At 47.9% G+C, this 17,616-nt stretch overlaps 5 protein-coding genes across 5 annotated transcripts; 2 read left to right on the top strand and 3 right to left on the bottom strand.

Moving 5' to 3' along the window:
* Positions 1–9: 9 nt before the first annotated feature.
* F4812DRAFT_408720 (beach-domain-containing protein) lies at positions 10–8,797 on the bottom strand. The gene is made up of 5 exons (XM_047932383.1): positions 8,709–8,797; positions 5,640–8,606; positions 4,674–5,579; positions 319–4,625; positions 10–221 (listed from the first exon to the last, which is right to left on the bottom strand). The coding sequence occupies exons 2-5, from the start codon at positions 8,242–8,244 to the stop codon at positions 189–191; spliced, it is 7,851 nt and encodes a 2,616-aa protein (XP_047794702.1). The 5' UTR covers positions 8,245–8,606; positions 8,709–8,797; the 3' UTR covers positions 10–188.
* Positions 8,798–9,266: 469 nt separating this feature from the next.
* F4812DRAFT_454203 (kinase-like domain-containing protein) lies at positions 9,267–10,278 on the bottom strand (the record flags this gene model as incomplete). The annotated part of the gene is made up of 2 exons (XM_047936602.1): positions 9,267–9,694; positions 9,783–10,278. 2 exons carry the CDS (start codon positions 10,276–10,278, stop codon positions 9,267–9,269), a joined length of 924 nt encoding a protein of 307 aa, XP_047794701.1.
* A 902-nt stretch (positions 10,279–11,180) lies between these two features.
* On the top strand, positions 11,181–12,037 carry F4812DRAFT_11387 (uncharacterized protein). Its single transcript, XM_047929378.1, has 2 exons — positions 11,181–11,686; positions 11,737–12,037. Exons 1-2 carry the CDS (start codon positions 11,261–11,263, stop codon positions 11,959–11,961), a joined length of 651 nt encoding a protein of 216 aa, XP_047794700.1. The 5' UTR covers positions 11,181–11,260; the 3' UTR covers positions 11,962–12,037.
* Positions 11,989–13,309, bottom strand: F4812DRAFT_11326 (uncharacterized protein). Its single transcript, XM_047929370.1, has one exon. The coding sequence runs from the start codon at positions 12,659–12,661 to the stop codon at positions 12,113–12,115; it is 549 nt and encodes a 182-aa protein (XP_047794699.1). The 5' UTR covers positions 12,662–13,309; the 3' UTR covers positions 11,989–12,112.
* A 1,793-nt stretch (positions 13,310–15,102) lies between these two features.
* Positions 15,103–17,615, top strand: F4812DRAFT_11313 (serine protease 2). The gene is made up of 2 exons (XM_047929368.1): positions 15,103–15,660; positions 15,728–17,615. The coding sequence occupies exons 1-2, from the start codon at positions 15,280–15,282 to the stop codon at positions 16,928–16,930; spliced, it is 1,584 nt and encodes a 527-aa protein (XP_047794698.1). The 5' UTR covers positions 15,103–15,279; the 3' UTR covers positions 16,931–17,615.
* The last annotated feature ends 1 nt before the right edge of the window (position 17,616 follows it).

Here is a 17,616-nt window from a genome sequence, read left to right as displayed (position 1 = left end):
CTCCCACCTCCCTCCTCCTTCCTTTCATCCTCCCCGTGCGCACGTCGTACCTGATTCAAGCTAGCGTGCAAGCAAGCAAGTTACGCAGAAAAGCGCTAAAATCTCCAGCAAATGCTCGTCTATACACCGTTGCTTTGCGACCGCATCTTCCACCGCGCCGCCGAAGACCGTCTTCGTTGGGTCAGACTCTATCTTTCCCTCTGTATCAGATTCCACTCGTACTAAATTTTGTGATCAACTTATGTTAGCTGCCGTTTCTCTGTTTCTCGTGTAACCAGGTATTAGGGCCCAGTATCATGTCATGGGTATCCAACTTACCACTCGCCCGTCGTCGTCTCCGGTATACACTAGCTGCGGCATCGGCGTGATGCACGTGATCGCCGCCTCCGTATTTGTCCCCGTCTCGCTGCGCGTGTCGATGTGGTCTAGCCGTCGTACCAGTTCCAGCGCCCACTTGCCACCCTTGATGGTGCGCTTCCAGATGTTTACCCTGCCTCTCCTGTGTCCCGTAAAGATGAGGTAATTCTCCAGCCACTCGTTCCCCGACCCTTCGTAGAAGGAGCATGAATATACGTAGTCGTCGACTTCGGAACACACGTTCTGGTCGAGTATCAAATCGCCGTTGATCGTGTATAATACGACGTTCGGACCCGAACATAGCATTATTTCTCCCGATACGTCGTTAATGCGGGCGCACTCGACCGCTCGAGTGCTGGGCAGTTTTCGCACGAACTCGAGACGATTTAGATCCCAGAGGAAAGCATGCCCGTCTCTGGAAACAGTGACCAGCGTGCTAAATGCCTTAGACACGGCGATTGTTGTGACCGGAGTCTTGTGCCCGAATAGTGAAGAACGATGTAAAAGCTCCACGGATTTACCTGAGGTTGCCTGTATAGTAAACACAGATACGACGCAATCCTCGCCGGCGGTGATCAATGTCTTCGAATCGGCGACGACGATACATGAAATTTGGCCTGTGTGCAAGTTTTCGCTGACGCCCGCAGTCTTCCGGTTCTCAGTATAGAAAAAACGCACGCTATTGTCCGCGAATCCCCACTCAAGGTATTTGTCAAAGAAAGGGGGAAGGTTGAGGCGGAAAGGAGATGAACACAGGAGCCGATCTAATTTAGGCGAATAAGTAAGGGAGGCAACTCGCTCGCGACTCTCGAGAAGCGGGTGAGGTATCCTAGCAAGAGCATGGCTAGCCGTATCTAATCTCTTCACTGGAAATGTGACGTTCTCCCGCGGCGGATGGGGCTTGGTGAAGACTTGATGCGGAGTCTGCCCGAAGTTGTGGATAATACTTGTAGTGGCATGTCGTTCATTCGAATCCGTAATGTTATCAAGATCTTTGGCACCATAGTACGAAAGATAATGGAACACATTCAAATTCTCCACGGCCGCTTCGCCACGTTGTTTATGACCGAAAATTAGGTCAATCCACTGATGAAGATGTTGGCTCACATAAGGGCTCTCCAACGCCTCGCGATGTTTTGCGATGAATATCTTCGGATCGCCTTTAGCCCACGGAGGCAACTCGACGTGGTTTACTCGACCCCCTGAACCTTGGCGATCGCCAAAGTTATATCCGTTGACGTTTGTTAAGAAGTCAGGAAGATAGAAAAACTCCGGGATCAGTTCTCGGACATCGGATCCGTTATCTTGCGATGCCGATTTCCACGATCCCTCGATCGAGAAGAAAAGTCGATCTGCATGGTCGAAGGAGCCACCTTGCAGAAGGATAAAGGACTGCACAAAAGGAGGCAACCGAATCAAGTACGACGCGACAATCATAGCAGATGAGTAGTGCGTGCCGTAGTGGAAAGGTGTCTCGCCAATCTCAGCCAGACTGGTGTATCTAGTCTGGTAGTCTTGTTGCCGTCGTGCGGTCTGCGCGCCCATAGGCTTGGATAAATCTCGGAAAGTAGCAGGGTTGTTCAAGTCCAACTCTTCGCTCGTGTAGTCTGCCAGGACCCAGGGGAACACCGGATATTGGGTTAAGTCGTTAAATGTACGCCCCGCCATCGTGTTTATGAGCATGAGATAGTGGAAGTTGGATATTTCACCTCGCTGCCATCGCCGCATCAGGGGATTCCAGGGGGAAGAGTTGAAGATGCTGCCGAATTTTGACCCGAAAGATTGAGGAGATTCTTCAAAGACTTTGAGCGAATCAAGACGCCAGGCATCCTCTGGATTAGGCAATGAGTTAGCTCCCGCGGTATGCGGAGTTTTGTTAGCGAGCTTGGAGAATATTTCGTCTCTCATCGCCGGATTCCTCGCAGTTAAAAGATAACTACGGCCGTCGGTAAAGAAGACTTCGATCGCCACGTCTCGAAACAGGAATCGACGTTTCGATATACTAATAACATCATGCCACTTCCAGCTGCGGGAGTCTTGAGAGGCGCGACTTGCGCTCTGGCGAGTTTCGCTGGCCTTGGAACCAGTTATGATTTGAGAGAAAGGATCGCGTTCTTCAGCCGGCGCTTCCCATACGTTGACGATCTCTCCATCCGCACACTGGAAGAAACTATCCATCAAATAAAGGGCGTTCTTTCCAACTAGAAGAATACCTTCAAATGCTTCCAGACCAATAATGCGAGAAACATTATAGACTTGTTGGACGGTATCGCCTTGCTGCAGGCGTCTCATCACTCTCCTATTCTTGTCTTCAAATCCATCATCGGCATCATTTGGGTCGTTGGGGTCGGCAATCATCTCAAAGTCATCTTCAGGGACGCTTGCCTGTCCAGCTTTAGATTCGGCCTGTGCATCAGCCGGCGTATCATCAGAGTCGTCTTCCGCAATCTCATCTTGGCCGCTTATCTGCCCTTGGGTTATAGATGGGGGTGCAGGCTTTATTGGCTTAGGAGTCGCAGCAGGAGCATCAACGGGCTCTTCCTTAGGAGCGGGAGCTGCCGATTGGTCTACCGTTTTGCGTTTAGGTTGGTACTGGTCGTGGTCGGTAGAAAAGTCTGGTAGAAGTCGGAGACGCATACGATTCCGCCCTTCCGTCCTGTCTAGTTTCCATTTAATAGGTTTAGGATCGTATAATACGGCTCCTGGTCGGTTGAGGTCCTTTTGCATACGAGAAAACGACGATGAAAAGAAAATGACATCGTCCTGTTGGTCCTGCATAAGACGCTGATGCTTGAAATGCTCAGACGCGTAAATTGATTTCATCCAGGCGGAATTGGCCATATCATGGCGTAGTAGGATATTTTCACGTTCGACCATTTCCGAATGCCATCGCCTAAGAGTCTCCTTCCGCTTTGTCAGTCTCGATTTAGCAGTCTCTGTTGTGCGCTGGTTTTCTGTATTAACGAATTCTTCCCAGGTTCGCGAGAGACCTCCCAGAAACAGCACGTCGAGTGAAGCCCGATGCTCATCGACCCAGTCGATAAATGTGTCCGTGTCAAGTTCAGTAAGTTTCTGGAAATCCGTTACCAGCTGGGACTGATCCGAGACTGAAGTCATAGATAATCGAAACAGCGACATGCATTCGCTTGGCTTCTGAACGAGCATGATGCGCCAGATATTTACAGCAGCAAGCCGTACAGCTCGCCTAGCATCTACCAATTTCGTATAAAGCTGATACCAGAATAGTTTCATATAATCCTCATCGGGTGATAGAGACTCTAATACGACCATCTGCCAGTAAAGTATCTTCTCCATCGAAAAGTTCGCTTCCATCTCGGTGGTCTGTGGATCGTCTATTTCCGAGAGTCGAAGTAAGACCAGCTTCAGAAACGAGCTTCGAATTGTCGTCACCGCTTGGCTACAAAGCCTTACGGTTTTCATTTTCGCAACATCTGGCTTTTGGAGATATTCCAGCAGAAGGCCCGCAAAATTCAATATCGATTCGGTACCGTTCATGAACCATCCTTCGAATATTGCTTCGACCATATGGAGACTGAACCTGGCCATATTGGTGAGCACTTTTGGCTCATTGAGAACCTTCCAATCAAGTTTGATTGCTGTCGATATATGAACGATGGTGCTCTTCAACACGTAGGATTCGAAGTAGGCCTGATGCTCTTGAAACCCAGGAGGTACTTTGAGGAATAAGCCGAAACCTGGAAATTCCTTTCGTACCAATAGCTGGTCTACGAAGACATTGATAACAAGCTCAAGGAGGCCTTCAACCAACCCATGGCCGATGTTTTGATTTGTTACCTTCGTCTTCGGTGTCATGACATGAACGAGACGAGCCGGACTAGTTTGGGTAGATTTCTGGGATGTTAGCAGTATGAAAGATGAAGCCTTTCGTAATTGAGTTCCCCGGTGAGCGTGTGTAATTTTGGTAGCCGGTACGGACGTATCAGTCGTGCTAGACGTTCTAATTACTGGTGCAGCACTTGATGATCCGCCGATCGGGCGAATAATAACATCGCCGCCCTCGAAAGTGAGTGTCGAGTCCCTAGAGTTGAGTTCTGTTTCGGGATTTACTGGATCTGCGCTTACGATGGCCGGGTAGAGAGCAGACAGGAGTAACCTCACGTAGTCCGAGGAAAGCGCAAAATCTCGAAAGTCCGCCGATCTGCTATGTAGGTCGGACATGAATCGAATGACCGCTTGGAGTACAGAAGCGTTCCCAGCGTTACGCTCAGCCCGCGGTTCAATTACTTCTTTGGGGGATACTTAGCTTAATTCCGCAGAAATAGGGAGACACTTACCTCGTGATTCCAGCTCTTTTTGAAGCGACATTGATCGGGCTCGTAGTCTCGTTTCTGGAGTCTCGCGTTTTGTTACCGGTGGGTTAATATCAGGTGGAGGCGAAGCTGGGTCCTCTTGGGCCTTAAGGATATCTTTCAGGGCATGCTGGATCATGGCCGTGATGATTGTCAACGCATCGGGGTTCGCTATTTTGCATTTCCCAAACGTTTCTAATAAGCTAAAAAAGTCGAAATTCTTCTCGAAGTCTATTTCTGCGACATCGTATCCGAAGAGAATACTGAAGCAGATGGGCCAAAGAGTTGCGATATCCCACCACCGCTTGAGACGGTGAGCCATGATACAGAAGCCCCCAGTCTTGCCCGAGAACTTGCTGACATAGGCCGACCCGTGAGTGACTAAAAGCCTAGCAAGTATCTTGCACCCGTGCGTTACAATTTCCGGATCGTTTTCTGTGAGAAGATACAAAAGCCACTGGGCCATCATCAGCTTGGAACCGTCTCGTAGTGGCCTTGCGTCAAGTACCTTGTTTGTCACAGTCTTAGCAAACTTCCGAATAATTGCCAAGTTCCCTTTTTCGCATAGCAGCTGGCTATACATATCCAGGAGACGTACGCCGACATCCCTCTTCGTGAGCAACCGCAGGTCGTTCCCACCCGCTCCGTTTGCATGGACCAGTGGACGTAATGGAATATTATGGGAGGGTCGCCTATTTGTTGCTTTCGGAGTACGGGGAAGAGATCTCGACGTGGGATGAAAGGAATAAGTAATAAATAAAGCGAGCGATTGGTGAACTTCGCTGTTATAGTTACATTTGACGAGACTTTTGATAGCGTTTATGAAATAGGGGAGCACAGCCTCTAGCAGAGGCTCCGATTTAATGGCATCGAGAAGCCTTTTCACAATTCCTAGAGCACAATAGCGTTAGTATAAACTGGGGGCGCTTACTTAGATCCCTAGTAACTCACGCATTCGAAGTAGCCTGCGGTTGTTATATTGATGGTATTTGCTCATCACGGCGAAACTCACGAACTGTTTATAATACAGTTCTTGGACGAAGGGTCCGCATTTTCTCCAGGCATCAAAATCGACTAGGAGAATGCGATATGCTAAGGGATTTATGATCACCGATTCGAGGGGATCTCGATGTTTATAACCGACAAACTCCAGCACAAGGCTGAGTATCTGGACGCATAGTTTGTCCTTTTCGACATGCGAAAGGGTGAGCTTTTCGGTCAGAGTCTCGGTTCCGGGTCCGCCAAAACCAAGCTTGGCTTTTAATAATATTGCTAAGGTCGCGTATCCCCCATCTTTCTCCATAGCCTCGCTATTTCGCCAACTTGAATTGATACATAGAAATACCATCTCAATAGCACGTACTAGCGTTTCGGCCGAAGAAGCCCTCTCTATTAATTTCAACGCGAGTGGTGTGAAACCCGCAAGTTGCCAGAGGGCATCATCGAAGAACTGAGGAGTCGCCACGATAGGATTCCCAGTCAATACCGCCACCCCGTTCGAACGAAGGAGTGCATCGTTGATCGAAGGTAGGGCCGTGTTAATAGCTATGCCTGTGCCATTTTTAAGGACCATTTGTACGAGAGTGTGAGCAGGTCCGCGAGACAGAGAACGATATAGCTGTGACTCGCCGAAATGCTCCTTTTCTCTAAAGATAGAAGAAGGCAGTATACTCAGAAGGATTTTGTGCTCTGGGACAACATTGCTAGCTTTCTCCCTAATAACTTTCATGATGTCAGAGCCATCTTTCCCGGTACTAACAAGATCATTACGGAGGCCTAGGGCAGCGGATGCCGTATAAGTTTGGAATCCTCCAAGGCAGTCCTGGAAGTTCCCCTGGTAATGAGTTCCTAGCCGACTAGGCACTGATAGAAAATCATCACTCAATACGTCATCAAAAAGATGGGCTGTACCAAGAGACCATCTTGAATGTATTAATCCTGCGCCTAGGTGAGAAGACAGCTCACGTGGGGTTCCTAAAAATGCCTGGACAGGCATGGCCTTGTTACTCGAGGAGGTGAATGATGCAAAACTCTCCGTGCTGCCGTTCGATAGCGGCGGCTGAACAGGATAAGAAGCGCGTATCTGCTCAACAAATTCGCCGTTCACGTATAAGGAAGCTCTGCTAGGTGTCATCGTTTTAGGCCGTCGGTGAACCACCGCGATATGATACCATATCCCTTGTTTGAATGTAAAGGTTCTAAACCTGACACTCGGCCGCTGTGAAGTGACCGAAGTTTGCAAAATGAAGTTTTGGGTATCTTTTTCGAGATATGCGAGAACAAAACAAGTTTGGGTTGAGTCAAAGGCGCCAAAGATTGTAGTATGTGATTTCGGATCGAACTGATCGACCCGCACCCACGCAGTAAATGTATATCCAGCAGATGACTGAGGGGGGAATGGACGACCTAAGCTTGGTAATTCAATAGAAGAATGACCATTCTGCGTCAAGTCGAATTGTATGTATGAAGGGCCATTATATTTGCGCATTACCTCTAAGCAGAAATCTGATGCGTCTAGAGAGGGATTCAGCAGAAGTTCCTGTGCGTCCACTAGTCGGTTCACACCGAAAGGCATCAGAGATCGACAGATAGATAAAACTGCCTCCCTCTCAGCATCGTTAACAGGAGAATTGTCGTCGAAAGCAAATCGTAAAAATCGAGACAAAACGCCCGTTTCATGAACTAGGCACATGTTTATGTTGGAAACATGTGAAATGGATGATAGGACTTTGAGTACCAGCAAGGATGCCGTGTTTTCTGGAGTCTTTTTATTGCGTGGCAGGGATTCCCAGAAATCCACGATGGTACGAACAACCTCGGGGTTTTGTAAGGTTGACTTGGGGCCAACGGTCTTTTCGATCGCCGCCTCGATCGATGCCATATGGTCGCCTATGCGAGCAACATCGTGGTCCTCGCTTCTCGCACCATCTTCCCCGGTACCAGGCTCATCCGGTGCCACCAGAACCCAAGGCGCAGCGTCGTCTAGTGTAGCAGAGCAACATAGCTGATCCAGGGCAGGGTCATTTACAGCCAAGGAGAAGAGCTTCCCAAACAGCTGACAGCTTGTCCACAGGTCTGAATCGCTACCACCAAGGCCGATGCTCGCTATAATTTGCTCTAAGGCATCCCAACCACCGCCCTCGACTCGTGTACGGAAATACCGCCGGTTACCGGGATGCGCACGGAAGGCAGCAGCGAGAGCGCCAAATACGGCATCGAGGAGGCGGAAAAAGTTTCTTTTTTCGTCATCGTCCCGCTTTTGGAGATTATAGAAGCCGGAGAAGGACCGTAGTATATTGAGGAGGTGGTGAAAGCCTCGAAGATGTCTAAAATCGTCTTGGACGGAGCTCGGCGGGGCAGTTGCGGATAGATGTTGCTGAATTTGTCGTATGTGGACTAATAATGGCTCGAATTTCGGGTAGCCGTTGCTTACGGGGGCGGAGAGAGTAGAAGATACGGCATCGAAGAGAGCTTGGAGGACTTCGGTAGCTTTAGAGGTAGCTAGAGGTGTCGACGCGGAGGTGGACGATCGATAGCGACCCGGCCGTGTGGACATGATAACGGTGACAAACGACTAAATCTCGGTGGAGAATGACGGTCATTCCTTTCTTCATATTATATTATAAAAGGTGATCCTGTTACTGCTAGGACCCTATTGGGGTCTAGGCTGTCGTTTACGCCAGAGAGCATCGAAGAATTTAAAGGACCAACTCTCAAGCGTCGATTTTTGGGAACAAGCCAATGCGGCGGGTTTGGGTTAGTTGTAAGATTTTAGGGAGGTCTACTTGATCAATGCCGGCGTTGAATGAAGGATTTGAGAAATTGAGACGGCTTTGATAAACTGATAAACACCTCCCCCCAAAAGATCCGCGCCAACAAAGGTGAAGTTGATTGATTTAAGAATTCAAAGCTCTACAGCTAAATGCAACGTCAGTAATTTTTTTGTTGTTAGTTGTTAAAGGTCGTTAGGCTGTTAGCCTCAACTCCCTTAGGTACCTTTAGGTAAGGTAGGCAACTAACATATTATTAGACATTCACCTCGTTCAGGAAGTAGGGAGTCTTTAATCCTTGATGGCTTAGCTATAACGTACGTACTAAGGTAAGGTGGTTGAGCCTTGAGGTAGTGCATGCATTTGTGTCACCATGTGTGGCGCTTGGATGATTAAGCTCTTAGCGTCAAACAACCATAGCTGACATAAGCCAGATAAGCTATTAAAGGTACCCAGGTACATAGTACCTGTTATTAGGTACCTTTGTCTGCCCATAGAATAAATAGGGGTAAACGTCATAAGTCAAACGCATGATCCAGAATAAACAATATTGAAGACAGTGAAGTTTGAGCAATATGACCTTCATCTCCAAATAGGAGTAATTAAAAGCTATAAATAAGCAAGGTACCTGTTATTTGGTACCTAGGTGGAGTGACCCCTAAAGAAGCCAAGTCCTAGGGATATACTACATACCTTAGGTATATATAAATAAGTAAAGCCAACACTCAATCTCCAGGATTGTGGTTTAATCACTAATATAAGCAGCTATTCCCATATTGATTTACATACCTCTCTTACTATGGTAAAGTCAGAATCCCAAAGAGCCCACGATGAATTCCCAAGCCATGAGATAGTCTTTATCCGCTGGTTTCCTGATCTTCAACAGCCAAGCTATGTCCCGGCCTCCTTCACTCAAAGCATAACACATCGACTGCGCTTTAAGCCATTCCCAATCTCTTGGATACCATCCGGATTGGTGCCAGTCGATAATAGCCGCAACGCGAGGGGGAGTATCTCCATTCCTCGGGTAGACGAGTATGTTACTCCTGTCTAGGTCGCCGTGCGTAAAAACCACCGGTTGGTCATCTGTCAAGCCGGCTAGCTCGGGAAAATCCCGGCGAGGGTTCCAGTCCGGATGTAGGCGACAGGAATAGCGCGCGAAGAAATCATGGAATTCCTTTACGCCTTCGAACGGGCCGGCATTCGCATCGCCCGCGTCACTGAAGATGATATCGCCTATTCATTGTCGTCCGATATGGCCTGAGGCAGTCAGTATTCTAGCCTCTTTTTATTTCTTTTTTTTATTGTATCCGAGTAATCTTACCGATAAAGTATGGTTCCGTCTCCTGGCGGAGGTTACGCCATGCCTCCACGAACATACGGAGCTGCTCGCAAATTACGTCTTGATCTTCTTGGCTAAATGACGGCCACGCATCTTCCAGCGTATCGGCATTGACAAGCTCCATATATATGAAGGTCTCGCCATTATCATGGCACCATCCATATAATTCTGGTGTGGGTACTTCGTCTTTCATGTATTTGTTGAAATACCAAAGACACTGCGCTTCGGCTATCGTGATGGCAGAGCCATACTTGACGACTAGTCCCAGTTCTTCGAACGGGATTGGTGGAGGGCGTGGCGACCGCGCGCGAAAGCCGTTGATCTCGATATCCTTTTCTCGAATCTCCTCGGGAGACGGGAGGTCATATCCCTCCTTCTTAAAAAAATAAGAGTCTCGGAATACTATGTTTTCTGCGTTGGGTAGTTCTGCTATGTATATTGTCTTAGGGGTTGTCCCGCCAGTTGCTGGTGCAGCCATGTTGGAGGGGCCGAGAAGCGAGCTATCAAGATTTCAGAATCAACTATTGCTGAAGATGCCTCCCTTATTTTGTAAATGGGCATTAGCCCAATGCTTACTGACTTGGTGCCCCGTGATAAAGGACATACAGAACCACGCTTACTCGGTGCACTCTGTACAATGGAAATGATTGTCATCCAATGAATGACACTGTAACTTTATAATTATATCAGCCAGAACACTTTGCCACAAATTGGTAGCGCCGTTGTTTGTGTCACCGTCGCAATGACAAGGTGAAAAGCTCAAAAGGGAGGTCAGTAATAGCCAATTATTGCGCTAGACGCTGTGATTTAGTGGCTAGCCACAGCGGCTAACACACTGCTTTAGAAGGATTCCCGAATCAATTTCTGAAGAGTGCAAACACATAGTAAAATGGTAAAATAGGGTCGCAAGGGAGACATTTTTTTTAGCGCTTAACGATAGTAGACTTATGTGACTGGAGAGTCTGGGACATCACTGCTAGGGATGCAAATCGTATGGACAAGCTCTATTACTGCAGTTTGGTGGGTAATGCAAGACCTCCTTTTGAAGCAGGCTATGATTATAGCAACCCTAAGCCTAGGAGAGTTTGCATTTTACCTATCATTGAGGGTTCTCCTGTCCTCTTGTTATTTCTAGAACATAGCCGACTTCTCCTCGGATCAACCAACAGAAAGAGCAGCGTCTATTCACTGTTCTCATGCGCTCCTGTTTACTTATCCCGGGCCGGGGACGTAAGGGTTGTCTCGGTGTTCTCAAAGCCTCACAGGCGTCATGTCGTAGTCGCTGGTATAGATATTTAAGTAGGTAGATAGCCTCTTAGACGTGCTTCTAAGAACTTTGAAGCCTTGTGGTAGTCTGTTTTTAATCTATATTATTTCAATCTCGTTGTCAGAGTATCTACTATTTTTTCAACTTGTGTCGTTAACTTTACGCCCTGATCCCTCCTGCTTTCCTCTTTACCATGGGTTTCTTTAGCAAAAAAGGAGGCGAGGGAGTATCCAGATCTGAGAAGATCACGGGGAATGCAGTTGTTCATCAGACTCAATCCACGGTCTCGACAGGATCAACATCAGGAGAACAATATCGGCCTGTCTTCCTCCTATGCTACCCAAGCGCAACATTTAAGTCACACTGGGCCCTCTTTGTCCCTTTAGCTGAGGACAAGAACTGCAGGGCGGGACGTAAGATCCATGTTACTGGCAACGTCCAAGAGGGCTTCAACCATGAGATCATACGGAACTACGACCTGTCCGAGACGCATACTAGGCCACAGACCCCCAAGGAGATTGGCATCGTGTCCACGAGGTATCTGGTTGAAGTTGCCAAAGATCTTGTCTATGCTAAAGATACCACGGCTCGAGACCCGTTCGAGGAGTTTATCCTATCGATCCCGGCGCCCAGTCAGAGTCTTGATAGGGTTTCTGATGGCGTGAGTACCTACTGAGGCATACCTCGACTCCCGCCGCCTTGAGCTTGATTGCTAATGATTTAAAAGAGAGGCGATCTGGCCCGCCACGCAGGGTCACTCTATCGGACTGTCAGTGGTGGATTATGCGCATCGTAGAGAAGTTAGTAGAGCAGAATTATATGTTGCCCCCAACCCGTGGTCCCAATAAGGGTATGAGCCCACTGGAAATATTGAAAAACGCTCCAAAACATTGATTGTAGATTACAGGCTGGTACTGTAATCACTCTCGCAGTGTTGTATCTTCTGGCGTTGTGTATTTATGTTCTGTGTACTAGGAGTAAATGAGGTTCTATTAGGTGTAGGACGGGTATGTATCAGTTAGGTCAGGTACTAAATTCAGCTTCATCAGTGTCGCGGCAGTGTATCAATTCTTGACATCGGGGTCTCTCCCTCATGGTCCTCATCCAATTGCAGCAGGATTCCCCTTTGAACCAAACGCGAAGTTGCTTCTTTCACCCACCACTGGCAATCTTTAACTGCCATCCTCTTAGGAGGGGATCCAGCGACGCCGCCAGTATCTGGGTTCACTTTATTAAGGCTGGGCCCTGGTGCTGGCACTTCCCTACAGGCCTCGTCAAAGGAATTGAAAACGATGTTTTCCGAGTCTCTCTGGTCTTCTCCGCTTGAGATAGCGGTTTCGTCCTTGTTTGCTTGAGTTAAGTGCATCTCAGAAACCAGCCCGATGGGAAAGGCACTGGGGTTTCTGTCGTCTTCGCAAACGTCATAGTTGCGGATATATTCATATTGGAACCCGTTGAGACGGTCCCCTGTTACGTGAATGCGATCGCCGGTATTCGATTGCCGATCGTCGGCATCGGTGTAAGGCAGCCAGAAGGACCAGTGGGCGGCGAATAAGCGGGATGGGTATACCAAGACGTAAAGAGTTCGACGCATTGCGTTCGTATCAGAACAGGAGTTGTAATAGTAGGTGAGTTCAGGAGATCATGATTGGGTACTTGCGTAGTACCTATTAACCATACCCCGTTGTGGGAGGAACAGCAGCCACGTATGATTCTAATTGGTCAAAGCTTGACCGACATCATTCTTGAGCCAGCCTCCTTTAAACTATCGCTACAAGGTATCTCCGGGTATCAAGCCTCACTTTAACGGTTGGGTATCATAGTAAACTTCGCTGACGAGATAAGCCACTTGAAATTCAAAGCAATATCGTGTATCGATACTGTACCTAATAACCGTTTGATTGTGCGTCTGCTTAGCAAGGTTATCAAAAGATAGGTAGGTAGTTACATCTTAAATAGTAATAGAGTTTAAGATAGACACTTTAATAGTCAGACTGGTAGTTATTCAAACCAACTTATCCCTAACCTAAGTACATTTGGATATCGTTGACGTATGTCACGGCTAGTTACATATTACGCCGTACCGTGCTAACCATATATCATTCCGTACGCTTGCTTGATGATATTGAACTTATTAATAACTGTAGGTTTCCGACGTGCAATGGGCAATACAGTAATGGATAATACAAGGGGAACGATAAAAAAAAGTAAAGAGTTACCTAGTCTGGTCGGGTCAAGTGAGCAGCATACATAGTAGATGATGGAGGGAACGGCTACCTAAGTCAGTATGAGTGTGCAACTTTGGTCATCTTCAACAGTCGGTGGGGGTTTGTGTTTCCCGGATGGCTGGATGGGTGACACTATGCGGATGGGGGTTTCACATGTAAGAGTTTTGGAATCTGGATATGTACTTTGGATGCTCTCCTAATGTTGGCATATCCCAATTTCTAAAATAATTGCGGTCAACACCCTCAATAAACCCCAACTTGAGCATGGTGCGTGGTCTTATCTTAATGCTCCAGTCGTTAGAAAGGGGGAACGGAGGTTGTTTGAGGAAAGCAAGAGAGCACGTGTAGCTCCGCCAAGGATCTGTTTGAGTCAAGTAGACGCAGCTGACCCAGGGTGGCAGGGCCGTTGCCGGGTGGTAAATTGATGCTGCAGGGCCTAAAGGCGTGGCAGGCAGGCGGGTTGAGTTGGTTACTAAAAAGCTCGGACACTGGAACAACACACTGAAAGCAGGCTCTAGGCCACCCCTTAGCTGGATTGTGTCATACCATCGTTATCTGAGGTGAATCTTACGAGCTTAGGTACCACCTGCTGTAGTACATGAATAATTATGCACCCGAGGTATACGATATATGGTATAGGTATACCTGGTACAGATGTGTTCTAGCTTCTAGGAGCTCGTCGTCTAATCGATTCTTTGTTTTCATCAACCAACGGATATGATGAATTGATACAGGTATGTAGATTGAATCTGGTGTCGCGTCCTCGTGAACCTTTACCGTGGTGGCAAGTTTCAGGGTCCAAATGCTGCATAACGTAGGACATCCACGTATCCTAGCAGCCTAGGTACCGGTAGGTACATCTCCAGGTACACTACGCTACTATCTTAAGCCGTGTCGATAAGATAGGGGAAAGATCATTGTGCAGAGGGTGGTCATCCCTTATCACTAACCAATTGCCACTGGACCTCTCAATAGATTCACTTTATTCTATACCTGTTTAGGTACTCATCGACAACCGCGTGAGCCGGAACCGATTGGGATGGACCCGCTCCACTGCTGAATTGTACCTACATGCCTCCGTCCAGGTACGCAGACACGATTTAATCCCGATTCCGGCAGTTATCGAGTCATGGGCATGGGGAAGACTTGTATTTTTGATAAAAAAAAGTGTAGATCAGTGTTTGATAGAATAGTAAAGTTACTACCTGTTACCTGAATTCAGCATCGAGATAGGCATGGTAGAAACACGATAGAGGCGTGCCAATTAGGGGAAACACATCTAAGGCAACCTGCTATCCTTCAATCGTCATCATCTGCCGGTCTAGGTACTGTCCCCCAAGGTACCTCCTATCCTACAAGAAACTAGCAGGGTTAGGTAGGTACAACTTACAAGGCATACAAGGGACAATGTACCCAAAGACTCGGGGGATTTCCACCAATATATGGGTCTAAGCTCATTAGGGTTAGCTTTATGGTCAGCCTGCCCCAGTGCGAGCTAACATTTCCGCTCTTATCTGGTTGGCCCGACGGCTGTGTGCGTCACCTGCACCACTTGAAGCTGGGGAAGGTTCGACCTAGGCATTTTACACGGTCGCAGGGTCCTGGTCGATACCTTGTCACCGTAGGCTAGGTAGGTACTATTTGCTATTTGTATTGATAGGTTGTATGTAAGCAGGTAAGCCTGCGCGCTTTGGCTTGTGGCTGCCACCTTTTATCTTTCCCGCTTTCGCACATCAAGAGCTTCTTTCTTCTCTTCCTCTTCCTCTTCTTCCACTTCACCTAATCATCCCAATCTCTCTCCATCATCAACACAAAGCCATTTCATCTTTGTGTGAATAAATACACCTACCGGGCACCATTAGCTTGGACTCTCGGATTTCCTCATATTTCCTTACCTTGAAAAGTCGCAGGCAGACTTATCATTCACTGGTGCATTGTTATCGGTCCGCAATCTATCCATCATTCCCATCAACAAATCATCAAAATGAGAGGCTTCCTCGCCCTCTATCTGGCCTGCACTGCGGCTGCAGCGCCCTCGTTTAGCTACGAGACCATCCACGACGGAGCAGCTCCTATCCTGTCCTCCGCTACCTCGGAAGAGGTCCCAAACTCTTACATCGTCAAGTTCAAGAGCCATGTGACTGAATCATCAGCCGCTAACCACCACACCTGGGTCCAAAAGATTCACGGTGAACGCGAGGATGAACGGTTAGAGCTCCGCAAGCGTGGTCAAATCCCGCTGGTCGGAGATGTCGTCGACAACTTCAAGGGCTTAAAGCATACCTTGAAGATTGGCTCCGAGTTCCTTGGATACTCGGGTCATTTCGATGACTCCACCATCGAGGAGGTCCGAAGGCATCCTGATGTAAGTAATCTGTCGCTCCAACTAACGAATCACCCGAAAAAAAACAATACTAACTTTGCCGCTACAGGTCGAGTTCATCGAGAAAGACTCCATTGTGTACGCTCTTTCGGACAACGAACCGGATCTTGAGAAAAACGCGCCATGGGGTTTGGCGCGTATCTCTCATCGCGAACAACTCTCCTTTGGCACATATAATAAGTACCTCTACGCCGCTGATGGTGGCGAGGGTGTTGACGTCTATGTTATTGACACTGGTATCAACACTGAGCACGTTGACTTCGAAGGTCGTGCCTCTTGGGGCAAGACCATCCCTGCTGGCGACGAGGACGTCGATGGCAACGGTCACGGTACTCACTGCTCCGGCACTGTCGCTGGTAAGAAGTACGGTGTTGCCAAGAAGGCCAATGTTTATGCCGTGAAGGTCCTTCGATCTAACGGATCTGGTACCATGTCTGATGTCATGAAGGGTGTCGAGTGGGCTGCTGAAGCACACTTGGAGCAGGTTGCCAAGGCTAAGAAGGGTTCTCGCAAGGGCTTCAAGGGATCCACCGCTAACATGTCTTTGGGTGGAGGTAAATCTCCTTCCTTGGACCAGGCTGTAAATGCTGCTGTTTCCGCTGGTCTCCACTTCGCCGTTGCCGCCGGCAATGACAACGCCGACGCTTGCAAGTACTCTCCCGCTGCTGCTGACAAGGCCGTCACTGTCGGTGCCAGTGCTCTCGATGATAGCCGCGCGTACTTCTCCAACTGGGGTAAGTGTGTTGACATCTTCGGACCTGGTCTTAGCATCCAGTCGACCTGGATTGGCAGCAAGACTGCTATCAACACCATCTCTGGCACATCCATGGCCTCGCCTCACATTGCTGGTCTGCTCGCCTACTTCCTCTCCCTGCAGCCCAGCAAGGAGTCCGAGTACGGTCTAGCTGAAATCACTCCTGAGAAGTTGAAGTCCAACATCGTCAGCATCGCCACCAAGGGTGCTCTCTCTGACATTCCCAGTGACACTCCCAATCTACTCGCCTGGAACGGTGGTGGTTACTCCAACTACAGCAAGATCGTTGAGGCGGGTGGCTACGTCGCTAAGACTCCTGCTGGCAAGACCGTCAGCATTGAGGAACTCGAGAAGGCTATCGAGCACGACTTCAACGTTGTTTCCGGTACCGTCGTTAAGGGCGTCTCCTCTCTCTCCGGAAAGGCCGAGGATCTTTCTCACAAGATCCACGAGATTGAAGAGGATCTTAAGGAGTTCTTCGAGGAGCTCCGTGTATAAAGTAATGTAGCAGTACCGTCCCTAGCTAGTAGAGTTTGCACGTGCTGGATAATTGGGCATCTGGCAAGCATGGCATAGATGATCGAGGAGTAGTGTTTTTTTGGGCATCCGGTAAATTCGGCCTCTATATCTGTACAAGTGGAATGGTTTTTCGGTAGTATGGTTTACGTCTTATTAGGCCTGTCTAGGTAGTCATGGCTGGAATAGCAAGTTTGTCATTGTCATTTCTTGTGATGTGCATCGTGAAGTGGTATGAATCTTTTTGTGAAATAGCTAATCGAAAACGTTAGCTACGAAAAACTACATTGTTACGTCAGAAACATGGAAATGATTTAACTTGGCAATTTGCGATAATATTTCTTTGCTGCCTTTACATACGAATAAATCTTACAAGTCCACATAGTTCTACTTTCGTATGCAAATAAAGCGGCGGATGATGGTAGCTACTGCGTACCTGTATTTGTGTGCCTACCTACCTTACGTACCTACGTACCTTAGAGGTAGGTAGTAATATAACTTATCAAGTGTTTATTTACCATCATACTCATATACCAGAGGTAGTTAATGGTACTATGTATGTCTATATTTTTAAATTGGGTTGGGTAGGGACGTTTATCATGTAGAAAAAAATCAAAGGAGTGAGGCCCTCGGGTATATCAACATTTCAGACATCAGTGTAGCTCCTC

This window comes from Daldinia caldariorum (assembly GCF_022478825.1).
Source record: "Daldinia caldariorum strain CBS 122874 unplaced genomic scaffold F4812scaffold_1, whole genome shotgun sequence".
NCBI classification, from domain to species: Eukaryota; Fungi; Ascomycota; class Sordariomycetes; order Xylariales; family Hypoxylaceae; genus Daldinia; species Daldinia caldariorum.
This window is presented reverse-complemented; position numbering and strand designations above follow the sequence as displayed.

Excerpts from the sequence above, each read along its gene's own strand:
- F4812DRAFT_11326 (XM_047929370.1), bottom strand. The coding sequence starts at position 12,661 with ATGCGTCGAACTCTTTACGTCTTGGTATACCCATCCCGCTTATTCGCC.
- F4812DRAFT_11387 (XM_047929378.1), top strand. The coding sequence starts at position 11,261 with ATGGGTTTCTTTAGCAAAAAAGGAGGCGAGGGAGTATCCAGATCTGAG. Across the intron at positions 11,687-11,736 it reads TCGAGGAGTTTATCCTATCG|CTACTGAGGCATACCTCGAC; the intron begins ATCCCGGCGCCC and ends TGGCGTGAGTAC.
- F4812DRAFT_408720 (XM_047932383.1), bottom strand. The coding sequence starts at position 8,244 with ATGTCCACACGGCCGGGTCGCTATCGATCGTCCACCTCCGCGTCGACA. Across the intron at positions 5,580-5,639 it reads CCGCAGGCTACTTCGAATGC|GAATTGTGAAAAGGCTTCTC; the intron begins GTGAGTTACTAG and ends ATTGTGCTCTAG. Across the intron at positions 4,626-4,673 it reads AAAAGAGCTGGAATCACGAG|AAGTAATTGAACCGCGGGCT; the intron begins GTAAGTGTCTCC and ends TATCCCCCAAAG.
- F4812DRAFT_11313 (XM_047929368.1), top strand. The coding sequence starts at position 15,280 with ATGAGAGGCTTCCTCGCCCTCTATCTGGCCTGCACTGCGGCTGCAGCG. Across the intron at positions 15,661-15,727 it reads AGGTCCGAAGGCATCCTGAT|GTCGAGTTCATCGAGAAAGA; the intron begins GTAAGTAATCTG and ends TTGCCGCTACAG.